Source organism: Bombina bombina, chromosome 9, assembly GCF_027579735.1.
Source record: "Bombina bombina isolate aBomBom1 chromosome 9, aBomBom1.pri, whole genome shotgun sequence".
Lineage (NCBI taxonomy): Eukaryota > Metazoa > Chordata > Amphibia > Anura > Bombinatoridae > Bombina > Bombina bombina.
Window position 1 is genome coordinate 186,856,159 of NC_069507.1, and position 13,847 is coordinate 186,870,005.

The 13,847-nt window shown below is 36.7% G+C and overlaps 1 protein-coding gene across 1 annotated transcript in view; it reads left to right on the top strand.

The window, feature by feature from the left end:
- Positions 1-13,847, top strand: part of ADAM12 (ADAM metallopeptidase domain 12) — a 510,388-nt gene that overhangs the window by 88,185 nt on the left and 408,356 nt on the right. The window contains exon 7 of the mRNA XM_053692967.1: positions 5,309-5,393. Within this exon, the coding sequence (XP_053548942.1) occupies positions 5,309-5,393 (85 nt within the window). The remainder of the gene's footprint in view (positions 1-5,308; positions 5,394-13,847) is intronic.

Below are 13,847 nucleotides of genomic sequence, written 5' to 3' on the forward strand. Positions count from 1 at the left end.
AGCACCTCAAGAGTGACTAACATCACCATATGCCTATTATCAGTATTGCCATCTAACCTGGGTTAACCTCTCTGCTATAACCTATTCAACCTTACAGCGTGGATGGATTCAAATATCCCATTGTATTCATAGCTAAAGTGCACAGCACAGGGCTGGAATATTAAAAGAACTGTTACAATCTACAACTTTTCTACAGCTGATATAAGTACGCTGCAATTTGTCTATATAGGAGACGAACGGACGAGGCGTGACGTCAGACGCCGTCCCAACACGTGTGTGGTCTGTGTCTACAGCTCGGAGAGACTGTCTTGGATCTCATAGCGGTCCCTGGTGTGACCGAAGACAGAAGAAGTGGTAAAGTAAAGCGCTGTACATACCGATTCTTTGGTGGACTGTATATCTATTGTTGGAAAGTTCCATGCCTTTTTCTATCTCGCACCATACTTAGGAAACAGAATAATTGGATCCATCTGAAACCGATATATCCTTATGGGCCATACTTATATCTAAGCTTTCTAAGTAACCTGAATTGTGTTTTTTATTGCATCAATTTGTTCTCATTTTTTCCTCCATATACCTTCATAATACTGTATTTATTAACAGACCGTATATTAATTTTATTGTGAACCAGTTTCTCATTTTTTTACTGAACATATAGAGTTTTAATATAGGGAGACGTCCCTGTTTAATTTTTAGGATGTTTATTTGTTTTTAAATAAATGTTTTTATTATACGACAGGTTTTCATTACAGCTGAACAATGCACAGGTGAAATAATCAGCTGATCAGTAACCATGGTTAACTAACCTGCTCTCTCACCCATCAGCTGATTATTTCACCTGTGCACTGGTTCAGCTATAATAAAAACCTGGCCTGTTGGGCTACTTTAGGACTGCGGTTGAGAAACAGTGCCCTAGTGATAATCAGATAATTAAGAAAATAAAACATATTTCAAGTTATACATTGCTAGTATAAGTGATTTTAAAATCAGCACATATTTAAAGGTGCATGGATCCCCTAAAATGAATTTTAGATTCAGACAGAGCATAGGATTTTATAAATGTTTCTAATGCTTTATTAATGCTTTTATTCTATGTTGAATATCATACCTAGGTACGTAAGCGGCACATGTCCGTAGCACTACATAGCAGCAAACACTGCTGCCATCTAGTGTTCTTGCTAATGTATAACATTTAAAGGAACATGGAACCCAAAATGTTACTTTCATGAATCAGATAGTTTAGATTTAAAAAAAAAAACAACTTTACAATGTACTTCGGTTTTGCTTCATTCTCTTAATATCCTTTGTTGAAGGAGCCGAAATTCACTACTGGGAGCTATCTAAACACATCAATAAGCCAATAACGAGAGGCCACCCATCAGTAGTTAGCTCCCACACAGCTCCTAAACCTACCAAGGTATTATTTTAAACAAAAGATACCAAGAGAACTAATCTAAATAGTTCATAGAAGTAAATTGTAAAGTTGTTTCTGTATGTTCTATCTTAATCATGGAAGGAAAAAATGGATTTCATGTCCCTTTAAAGGGACAGTCTACCATAGAATTGTTATTGTTTAAAAAGATAGATAATCCCTTTATTACCCATTCCCCAGTTTTGCACAACCAACACAGTTATATTAACCCCTTAAGGACCAGCGACGTACCCTGTATGTCGCTGGCCTTTTTTTGGGACTTGATTGTTTTATAGCGCGGTCTTGCCACCAGCGTTGAGACTGCTCTATTCCACAAAGCCTGCTGGAGGGAGTGCATTAATAGTGTGTTCTTGCTAGACTTGTGCTATTATGTCCGGAAAAAACCCTTAACGACCAGTGACATACAGGGTACATTGTGGTCATTAAGGGGTTAATGTACTTTTTACCTCTATGATTACCTTGTATCTAGGAACCTTCTTCCAGCCCCTGATCACATGACTGTGACTGTTTATTATCTATTGTCTTAAATTTAGCATTGTGTTGTGCTAAATCTTAAATAACCCCCTGTACCTGAACACAGTGTTATCTATATAGCCCACGTGTACTTTCTGTCTCTTTGTGTTGAAAAGAGATTTAAAAAGCATGTGATAAGAGGCAGCCCTCAAAGGCTTAGAAATTAGCATATGAGCCTACCTATGTTTAGTTTAAACTAAGAATACCAAGAGAAAAAAGCAAATTTGATGATAAAAGTAAATTGGAAAGTTTATTCAAATTAAAAGTCCTATCTGAATAATGAAAGTTTAATTTATACTAGGCTGTCCCTTTAACTATTTTAGAATAGGACGTACCTATGGGGTTTGCCTTTACATGAACAACAGGGTGGGTTCACTTCTAGACCATAAAATGCTATATATGAGTGTGCTAGTGAGGAACCTTTTTATAATACATATTCATACATTTACATTTAACTAACAAGTGTGGACTTGCAACTAAATGTTTCATTATAATGTAGTCCTATACTGCATGTCACATAAATGTCTTGAGAGTATAAGAAATCCCTTTAATTTGTTAGGCAAGAGCTTCACAGGACAATATAATGACCCCGGGTTATAGGATACACAGCCATAGAACATGTTTGCTAGATTTGTTTTCTGAGTGAGATATTTCTATAATTCTGTATTTTACAACATGCCAATTTATGTGTAGTTGTGTATTTTGTGCTATTCTATTTTTAATCAATGCTAAATAGACATATTTTATTCTTAATAGGTCCTCAAGGGCCAAAAAAACGATTAACCACCAAAAGTGGTTAATTTCATTTCTGTGTGCTGACCTGGGCACTGGGAATTCTGCTTCCTTCCTAATCTCCCCTAGTCATATGTTCCTAACAACCAGAAGCACCACTACACAAGGTGTCATTTATCTGTAATAAAATAATGGGATACAAATTTGTAGAATATAGTAGAGAGAAGTCATCATGTCATAAAATGACCCTCTAAATCCTGCTTCCTGGGCGCAGTTTTTGTAGGCATAGGGCAAAATATGCCCTAAACAACCAGTTATTCTATGCCACTAGATGATCTACTCTGCACCAGTTTAGCATAGAGTACCAATGGGCAATATGTGCCAAACATGAGTGTGATTGCCTGACTTGGTACCATACACATACAAGGGTGTAGGTATCTAAAAATATTATTTTAATAAAACTATTTTAAAAAAAATTGAAAACTCGTCAGATTCTTTTGTTGAATTATGCCTGCTTAAAGGGATATTTAACAACATTTAGCCCATATAAAATTGTTAATTATGAAAAAATCACTTTGCATTGGACTTCAATTATTTTGGCTGTTTTTTTTTTAGATTGTAATATTCAATGTTTCATTATTTATTTTGTCCCCTTTTCTTGTAATTTACCTGTAAGTCTGAAAAGTGTGGTTAGGATTCACAAGCCTAACCGTAATCTGCAGTTTGTTATCTTATCATTTCTGCTGAAGCCAAACAATGGAAATTTTATTAGCACATAGGCAAGAGGCAAGTCCTGTCTTCTACAGACTCAAGTCAGAATTGGCTCCTCAAAATTAGGAAATTTGTGGGTGATGTTTGACTATTAAAAACAGTTGCAGCAGACAAGGGGGCCCATTTATCAAGCTCCGTATGGAGCTTGTGGGCCCGTGTTTCTGGCGAGTCTTCAGACTTGCCAGAAAAAGCAGTTATGAAGCAGCGGTCACAAAGACCGCTACTCTATAACCCTGTCCCCCTGCTCTGAGCAGGCAGACAGACATCGTCGGAATTCAACCCGATCGAGTACAATCAGGTTGATTAACACCCTCTGCTGGCGGCCCATTGGCCGCGAGTCTGCAGGGGGCGGCGTTGCACCAGCAGCTCTTGTGAGCTGTTGGTGCAATGCTGAATACGGAGAGCGTACTGCAAGACCTTTAGTAAATAGGCCTCAATGTGTTTATCTGTCCTAATAACATTCAGACTCTGTTAATCTATTGGAAAATTGCAGAAAAATGTAGTAGCTGATCATCCACTGATCTGGCAACATTCTACTCTATGATTGGAGGAATTTATTTACATCTGTCCCTAATTGGCCTCAGCAAAAGAGATAAGATAAACAAGAGGCTTTGCAAGGATTATGTCTCCAGGCTACAAAACAATGCTAACAAACTTACTGTTCACATGTGTTAAAAGCATGTATATACAGGCATTGTGCTATTCTTTCCTTAAAGGGATATTCCAGCTTAAATTCGAATCCACATGAGTGCATTTCAGTTTTGAATAGAAGCATTTTTGTAATATACATGTATTAGCAAAAATGCTTCTAATAAAAGCTTTAGCTGTTTCAAAAGTGTATTTAAATATGCACCGTGCACCAGCATTTTACCATCTGGTAATGACTCAATGGGGTATATTTATCATAGTGCGAGCGGACATAATACGATGTAGCTAATCATGTCCGCCGCACATCGATAAATGCCGACAGCATACGTTGTTGGCATTTATCATTACACCAGCAGTTCTTGTGAACGGTTGGTGCAATGCTGCCCCCTGCAGATTCGCGGCCAGGGGGTGTCAGATCCGCTAGCAGGGGGTGTCAATCAACCCGATCATATTCGATCCGGTTGATTTCTGTCCGCGGCCTCAGAGCAGGCTGACAAGTTATGAAGCAGCAGTCTTTAGACCGCTGCTTCATAACTTCTATTTCGGAAACAAGGGGCATCAAGCTCCATACGGAGCTTGATAAATAAGCCCCAATCTGTTAAATGCTGACATGATATAAACCCCACTGGTGCTTTGAGCAGCTGCATTATTTAAAATGCTGGTGCACTGAGAATATCTAGCTACGCTTCACATGCATGTGCAGAGAAAAATGTTAACACTAAAACAGTGATAACTTTACTAGAAGCATTTTTGCCAATAAATGTATATTGCAAATATGTTCCTATTCAAAGAAGTAATTAATCTATGTGCATTTAAATTTTGGCCAGAATATCCCTTTAACTGCTAATATATACAACGCATAAATATTTTAAAAAGAAAGACTCTGGTCCCTTTATTTAAACCAAATGTCAATGTCTTTTTAAATTGCTCCCTGCTGTTCGTACAGTCAGGATTTATCAAGCTAACGTGCATACTTTGTTCTCTGCTTCAGTACATTCAGAACTATAACATCAATAATTAATACCCAAATTATTTTCGTAATTTAAAAAAAAAAAAAAAAGAGATGAGAGTTTCCATATTCAGAATTTCATATTAATAATTTCTCTGTAGGGCAGTTTATAGTACATAATAAAGCTCATATGTGATGATGCAAGAAATACAAATATGTATTTAACTAAAGTGTGCATACAATCTGTTTTCTTTTTTTTGCAGTGGGGTATATTTCCAGGGAACGACCATTGGCATGGCTCCTATATTGAGCATGTGTACTGCAGATAAATCTGGTGGCGTTCTTATGGTAAGTAGTTGTAGTCAAGCTACTTGGGTTACCAATACACACAGCTTTTCTCAGAAACAACCATAAAAGCAGTTTCAAATATCCGCAGTGTAATATTGTGCCAAGGATGAACTATAGTCTGCGGCTTCCAGCCAGACAAGAGAAAGCCAGGTTTGATAGTTCTATTCTTCAGTCTGTGCATAGAGTATGGAACGTTTCCTTACAATCTTATTATGTTATTTGTCATTATATGTTGATTTTGACAGAGCTCCAGTTAATTTTGCAAAATACTATCTTTGCTAAATAGAATGATTAAAAGGTATAATTTGAGGGTGACCAACTTTACCTGACGGAGCATAGTTCAGGTTTTACGTTGTATAATTTATTTTTTTCTCAGAAGTTCGTACATTTTAATATAAGGTTTAAATTTAGCATGATTTGGGTTTTCATTTTTTTTAAATATGTGATGATTTGTAAACAACTAGAAAAGCTAGAAAAAGACAAAAAGGAAAACGGTTACAAATGCTTTGTTCCTGATTATTCACTGTAAAATAAATACAAGGAAATTTGAGAATTAAAGCGACATAATACTGATATACTAAATCACTTGAAAGTGATGGAGCATAACTGTAAAATGCTGACATGAAAATATCACCTATTTTATGTAAAATATTTTATTTATTTATTTTACCTCAAAATGTATTCAGCTCACCAGAGTAAGTGCTTTGTATACAGTTTTACTTCAGCTGCTGTCCAGCTGCAAGTTGAATAAAAAAAACAACAATAGCCAATCAGCATCAGCCGTGCTGAGGTCATGCTTTGCCTTTGCTTAGATCTCATGAGATTTCACTGAGATCTCATGTCATGAGATTTCATAAAACTTACTTATAGGGACACTGAACCCAAATTTTTTCTTTCGTGATTCAGATAGAGCATGACTTGATAGAGACATTTTAAGCAACTTTCTAATTTACTCCTATTATCAAATTTTCTTCATTCTCTTGGTATCTTTATTTGAAATGCAAGAATGTAAGTTTAGATGCCGGCCCATTTTTGGTGAACAACCTGGGTTGTTCTTACTGATTGGTGGATAAATTCTTCCACCAATAAAAAGTGCTGTCCTGAGTTCTGAACCAAAAAAAAAAAAAAAAAAAAAAAGCTTAGATGCTTTCTTTTTCAAATAAAGATAGCAAGAGAATGAAGAAAATTTGATAATAGGAGTAAATTAGAAAGTTGCTTAAAACTGGGTTCAGTGTCCCTTTAAACTGAATAGGAAAATAACAAGACTGTGCCTGCACATGACAGATGCACACTCCCTAGCTTGTCCTGAGACAAGTATCCTGACTGGCTGCTTAAAGTCTCTTTACAATGGGGTGTGAATACTTAAGATATTTTGAGGTAAAATATCTTCCTTTTTTACTTAACGATGTTCAGGTGATATTTTCAAGTCAGCTTTTTACAGTTATGCTGCATCACTTTCATGTGCTTCAACATTTGAGTATCATGTTCCTTTAAATGGATACAAAATGTTGCAATATTACTTGCATATAACTATACTGAAGGGGTTAAACATTTAATTAAAGTCAACTCCAGAGAAGCAAGGCTGTACAAGCGGAATACATCTGGTGAACCAATGACAAGAGGCATATGTGTGTAGTCACCAATCACACTGCATTTATAATACAAGTCCAAAGTTATATTTTATCGCTCAAGCGATAGACTAGGGTTTGCTAACATCTGCATGTTGGATAGTGCTGTTGTGCTAAAAGTCTCACATAATAGGCTTCACAATAGGAACACAATTTCCCCCCAAAAATTCTAATTGGTGCTCTTTACTTTTATCACTTATAGCAAAAATAAACTTATTTAAAATTATTATTTTCCACAAAATATATTTTCTTATCCAAAAATTCTGTGTATTCAGAAAAAAAATATAATCAGTTAAAAACAATACTTGATACATTTTTATGGTCAAAAAAGAACATTTGAAATAATTAAAGGGACATTATACACTAAATTTTTCTTTGCATAAATGGTTTGTAGATGATCAATTTATATAGCGTATACAGCTTTTTTTTTTTTAAATGTATAGTTTTGCTTATTTTTAAATAACATTGCTCTGATTTTCAGACTCCTAACCAGGCCCCAAAGTTTTAGGAGAATACTGACGTATACCTACGCCAGCTTGCTACTGTTTGTATAAAGAGTCTTTTCATATGCAGAGGAAGGGGGAGGGGGTTGGAGTGTCTGCTCTTTTTGCTATAGAACCACTTGCAGTGGGTGTTCCATCTAACCTTTTCAACAGAGCTAAACTCAGAGCTTCTAAGTAAGTTTTTTAAAACAGTTTTATACTGGATTTTTATATCAGTATCTGTGCATATTATCCTTTATAGTAGTGTCTATTACATGCAGTTAAATGAGAATTGGTGTATACTGTCCCTTTAAAAGACTGGCTTCACCCGCTACTGCGCTGCCACCCCCCCCCCCACAATTATATATTGGACACCTTGAAACCCTAAATAAGATAGAGACTTATCATTAAAGTAGCTTCCCACTAACGTCACATTAAAAAAGTAGCTTTATTGCACAGCCGCATACAACAAACCTATTTTCCAGTGATCGCACGCTTGTTGAATGCTTAAATATTTTTTAATACGAATATTAATTACGTGCAGTAAATAAGGTAGTATTTGTGTTTTATTTTATTAAAATCTGGGGGGCTTTTTGGTTACTGATGCATGCTTTGAGGGTTCTATAACGTCCCAGCAACTAATGGCATTCATTAAAGAAACACTTTTCCGGATTTGGGCCACATTGGATCATGGTACTTTGAGTTTCAGGGAGATTGCACTCCATTTGCTGGCATCAGGGAGTCACTATTACAATCAGGGAGACTCCCTGAACTTCAGGGATAGTTGGGATGTCTGTTATAGTTTATTTAGCAAATATTGCAGTTAACAGGATAACAGAGGTCAGATTATGTTTCTATATCTAAACTAGACAAGAAGCTGATTGGTCCCTTTTCATTGAAAGACCTTTCACATTGTCCAAAGAATAATTTGCCCAAAATGACTAAAAACATAAGTGTAATTCATAGTGTGCTAACAGCTTGGCAAAATCTGTGTATTAGGTGCTGATTGCAATTTCCAAATTTCAGATCTCATGCCTATTGCTGGTAAACCCCTTTTTATAGAAGGTCTGAACAACAGGATGGGCAAAAAAGGATTTCAAATTTCTAGCACAATTCTTTAAGGCAGACTATAGTAGAATTAGATCTTTTCAGTCCCCTACACAAGAATTTCATTTCATTTAAAAAATGCTGACTTTTATGCTTTTTTGCAAGTTCTACGCTGGTTACAAAATATAATTAAGGTCCATGGGACTCAGTGGTATCATAAAGGAATTAATTATGGTCTTGATATAAATATATAAATGCGGGAAACACTCTGGGGCCGAATTATCAATGTCCGCCGCACATCTATAAATGTCGACAACATACGCTGTCAGCATTTATCATTGCACAAGCATTTCACTAGAAATTGTTGTGCAATGCTGCCCCCTGCACATTTGCGTCCTATCGGCCGCTAGTAGAGTATGTCAATCAACCAAATCTTATGCGATCGGGCAGATTGCTGTCCGCCCCCTCAGAGGTGGAGGACGAGTTAAGACCGCTGCTTCTTAACTCCTGTTTCCGGCGAGCCTGAGGCTCGCGCAGAAACAGCTGCATACAGCTCCATACAAAACTTGATAAATTCGCCAATATACCCCGAATGGGATCAACTCGCCCTGTTTCCGCACGAGCCTTCAGGCTCGCCGGAAACATCAGTTATGAAGCAGTGGTCTTTAGACCACTGCTCCTCTGAGCCAAAGCCTCTGAGCGGCGTACAGCAATCAACACGATCGAATATGATCAAGTTGATTGACAACCCCTGCTAGCGGCCGATTGTCCGCGAATCTGCAGGGGGCGGCATTGCACAAGCAGTTCACTAGTACTGCTTGTGCAATGCTGAATGCCGATAGTGTATGCTGTCCGCATTCAGCGATATCTGTTGGACATAATACGCTATAGCGTATCATGTTGGACAGACGTTGTTAAATCAGCCCCAAAGTCTCTTTCTGGTACAAAAATATATTATAGAAACGAGGGGAAAAATATTTGTAGAAGCTAACAAGTGCCTGGCAAAGAGAGCTCACTTACATAGAAGTGTCCTCTATTAAATAAAGTTATTTTCAGAGCAGATAAAACTTCTCTATCTGCATCCTGGCATCAATCTCACCCCAAAGTAGTTATTAGAAACGACTTACTTATTCCTGCCAGAATAAAAAAACTCTCAGATTTCTTTTGCTCGCTGTAGCTTCCTTCGGGCTAATTTATCTCAAATGTTATGTCCTAAGATTAAAAAATTCTAGGGTAAAATTAATTTTTGGTTTAAAAAATGGATGAAATATGGGTTTATATTACAAAAAAACATCTTTTTTTTCTTTTACAAAAGACCAACTAGAAACATACACAATTCACATATTTACAAATACATTCTAAAATATTTCAAGCTGTGGCAGTTTAATGGTAAATAATTTGCTTTATGAATCAGTAGCATATCCGTCCTTCTAAAATAAACATGAATAGAACTTTATATGGAAAAAAAAATGCTCTTTATTGGAGGTCTTGGTATTCAGTCATTTTGAACTAAAACTTAGCTATTTTCAAACACTTGGCAGTCATTTTGAATTTTGTTAAAGGATTCACTGTTGTGTGAATTTTGTGTTCTGTTTTTTATATGTCATTTTCTCACCAGCATGACCACATTTTCAAGCAACAATTCTTCCCAAACGATTATTATATCCTACATGTTTTAACATCATTTAAAAAAAACAAGGTAAATCATTCAAATAATACATTTAAAAAAAATTAAAACTATAACATGAAGCCTATTTTATCTTAATGCAATTTAAATATGTAAAGGCTTTTAAACATATGCATGTTCTTCAGATAAAGATGTTCATGTTTAATATAATTTCAGGGTCTTTGGATATTGACACAGGTTTTGTATATGAAATAGATGTAAAAACAAATTACTAAAAATAAAAAAACAGTAAAAAGCTATTTGTTAAAACTAAAGCCCTAGCCCCCTAAAAAAATCTATACTAAAACTAAAATAACCCCCACAACAAATAGTTACTGAACCTCCATGAATCACAGTAATAAACCATTCAAAGCAAAGAGTATAAATGCAACGCCCAATTTATTATTCCATGTGAAAGCACAGAAAAACGTCACACTCCAGCATAAAACAATACAAATAAGTAATGAGTAGGGGAGACCGAGACTCCTGACAGACGCGTTTCGTACGCATGTGCATTTGGTCACTGCCCTCCAGAGTCAAGGCCTCACTTGTCTCTTATATTCAGCATTTAAATAAATAGCTGCAGCAATTTGTTAATAATATATATACAAAAATACATGTTTATATATGTGTATATGTGTTTGTATATATATGCACATGTATATACATATAAACACACTTGCATTTGTGGTTCTAATTATTTTTTTACATACTTTACCATTAAAGTATTTGGGAATTGTTGTCGCTAAATAACTTGATGAGCTTTTCCACTGGAATCTGATTGACCCCTAAGTTTTTAACCAGTGTTAAAGTCCTACTGTGGAGCCACAAGAAATGTGTTGATTTTTTTAAATTGAAATTGAAATATTGCTGGTCCAGATTCTCACAGCTTACTGCCAGTAGACCTTAAAAGGATCAAGGATGCTGGGCCCTTTGTTTTCTTTTAGGAATCACTGAATAATAGAGAGTCAAAATCTCATCTGAGCACTACGGCTTTTATTTGCACATGGACTTGTGGAATATATTGAGTCTAGCCCTGTGTCATTAAAAGGAAATAATACCCAAATATAGAAGCACTTGAAAGTGATGCAGCATATCTGTAAAAAGCTGACTAGAAAATATCACCTGAACATCTCTATATAAAAAAAGGAAAATATTTTACCTCAAAATAATTCACACCCCACTTTAAGAATGAGGATGCTAGTCCCAGGAGGACTTGCAAAGGAGTGTGCATTTGGCATGTGCAGGCACAGTCATGTTATTTTCCTATTCAGTTACAGGAAGTTTACTGTGAAATTTCACAAAATTTCTGTGAAATCTCATAAGATCACAGCAAAGCAAAGAATGACCTCAGCACTGCTGATGATGATTGGCTATGGTGTTTGTTGTTTTTTTTGGGGGGGGGTTCCAACTGAACAGCACTTAACTGTATATCTGTTCCCAGAGAAATTACTTTTGAGGTAAAATATTTTTTTTACATAAAGATGTTCAGGTGATATTTTCATGTCAGCTTTTTACAGTTATGCTGAATCACTTTCAAGTGATTTAGCATATGGGTATTATGTCCCTTTAACGAGTCATTAAAATAATCTTAGTATAGTTAATTTGCTCAAGCAAAACCTATAAAATATTTACAATACATTTTATGTTAAAATGAAAGATCCATTTAGGAATACAGACAAGCTGATTTATTTGTACATTCCAAGTACTCGTTTGCCTGTCAAACACAAATGCACAGAGCATATAGACCAGTCTATGAGGCCTATTTATCAAATGTCTGCCGGACCTGATCCGACAGTGCGGATCAGGTCCGACAGACATCGCTGAATGCGGAGAGCAATACGCTCTCCGTATTCAGCATTGCACCAGCTGGTGCAACGCCACCACCTACAGACTCGGATTGAATTGTGGCAATCTCTGTCCGTCTCATCAGAGCAGGCGGACAGGTTTATAACTGCTGTTTCTAGCGAGTCTGAAGACTCGCCAGAAACACGGGCCCTCAAGCTCCATTCGTAGCTTGATAAATGGGCCTCTAAGTCTGGCTCTGAGAGCATGAAAATTAAGCCATTTTAAAGGGGAAATTCCCTTTTTTTTTTTTTAAAAATAGTCTTTTTAATGTTGCATGATACATATGATATGGCTTAAATACTTAGCTTCTATCTATGTTAATGGAATTAGTAATCTATAAATAGGAAAAAAAATAAGAAAGCCAGAGTAGCATACATATAATGATGTTCCCTGCACTGGGCAATTTTCAGAAGTGACACTTAAAGGGACATGAAACACAATTTTTTTAGTTCATGATTCAGAAACAGCATACCACTTAAAACAACTTTCCCATTTGCCTATTTTATCTAATTTTCTTCATTCTCTTTGTATCTGAAAAACAGGTAAGTATGTTCAGGAGTAGCAATCCACTTCTGGGAGCTAGCTGTTAATTGGTGGCTGTACATGTATGTCTCCTGTTATTGGTTGAGGACCCGTGTTTCTGGCGAATCTTCAGACTCGCCAGAAACAGCAATTATGAAGCAGCGGTCTAAAGACTGCTGCTCCATAACCCTGTCCGCCTGCTCTGAGCAGGCGGACAGGAATCGCCGGAATTCAACCCGATCAAGTACGATCGGGTTGATTGACACCCCCTTGCTGGCGAACCATTGGCCGCAAATCTGCAGGGGGCGGCGTTGCACCAGCAGCTCTTGTGAGCTGCTGGTGCAATGCTGAATACGGAGAGCATATTGCTCTCCGCATTCAGCGAGGTCTGTCGGACGTGATCCGCACTGTCGGATCAGGTCCGACAGACATTTGATAATGCGACCTCAATGTGTTCTGCTAGCTCGAAATAGTCCATTGCTGCGCCTTCAACAAAGGACACCAATAGAATGAAGCAAATTTAATAATAGCAGTAAATAGGAAAGTTGTTTAAAATTGCATGCTCTAGCTAAAGAAAAAAAAATAGGGATTCATGTTCCTTTAATTGTATTTAAAAAAAAAAAAATCTGTGAAAAGCACTATTGGGTTAAAAGAGAAAGACCATTGTTCCTTCCTGGTTGAGTACTTTATATACAGTGTATATGTGTATTATTATGAACCTGTTGAAAGTCATCCTAAGGTTGATGGCGTAGCCAGACTTGGATTCCCTGCCCAGTAATGCTAGAGAGATATGGCGGCATCCCACTGATGAGTCCTATACAGAAGTCAGAAGACTGAAATGATCATCTGGGGTTGTCATGTTCCTCATGTAGAGGAGGATTTGTCCTGTAATCCAGGGCTGGTCTGTCCTTCTAAGGCAGGATCAAACTGATAAATAGAATATGCAATTTTAAGAGACTTTTAAATTTACATCTATTATCACATTTATTTTGTTGAAAAGTGTACCTAGGTATTCTCGTGAGCAGCAATGCATTACTGGAAGTTAGCTGCTGGCAGCTACACATAAATGCCACTTGTCATTGGTTCACCAGATGTATTCAACTAGTTCCCAGTAGTGAATTGCTGCTCTGGAGCTTATTTTTACCTATGTATTTAACCCTTTTGCATGGGTTAAAAACATTGCTACATACAAGGAATAGTACAATAATAAAATACTCTTCACAGCATTTTCTTTTTTGCACTTCTCTGTCCCTTTGTTTCT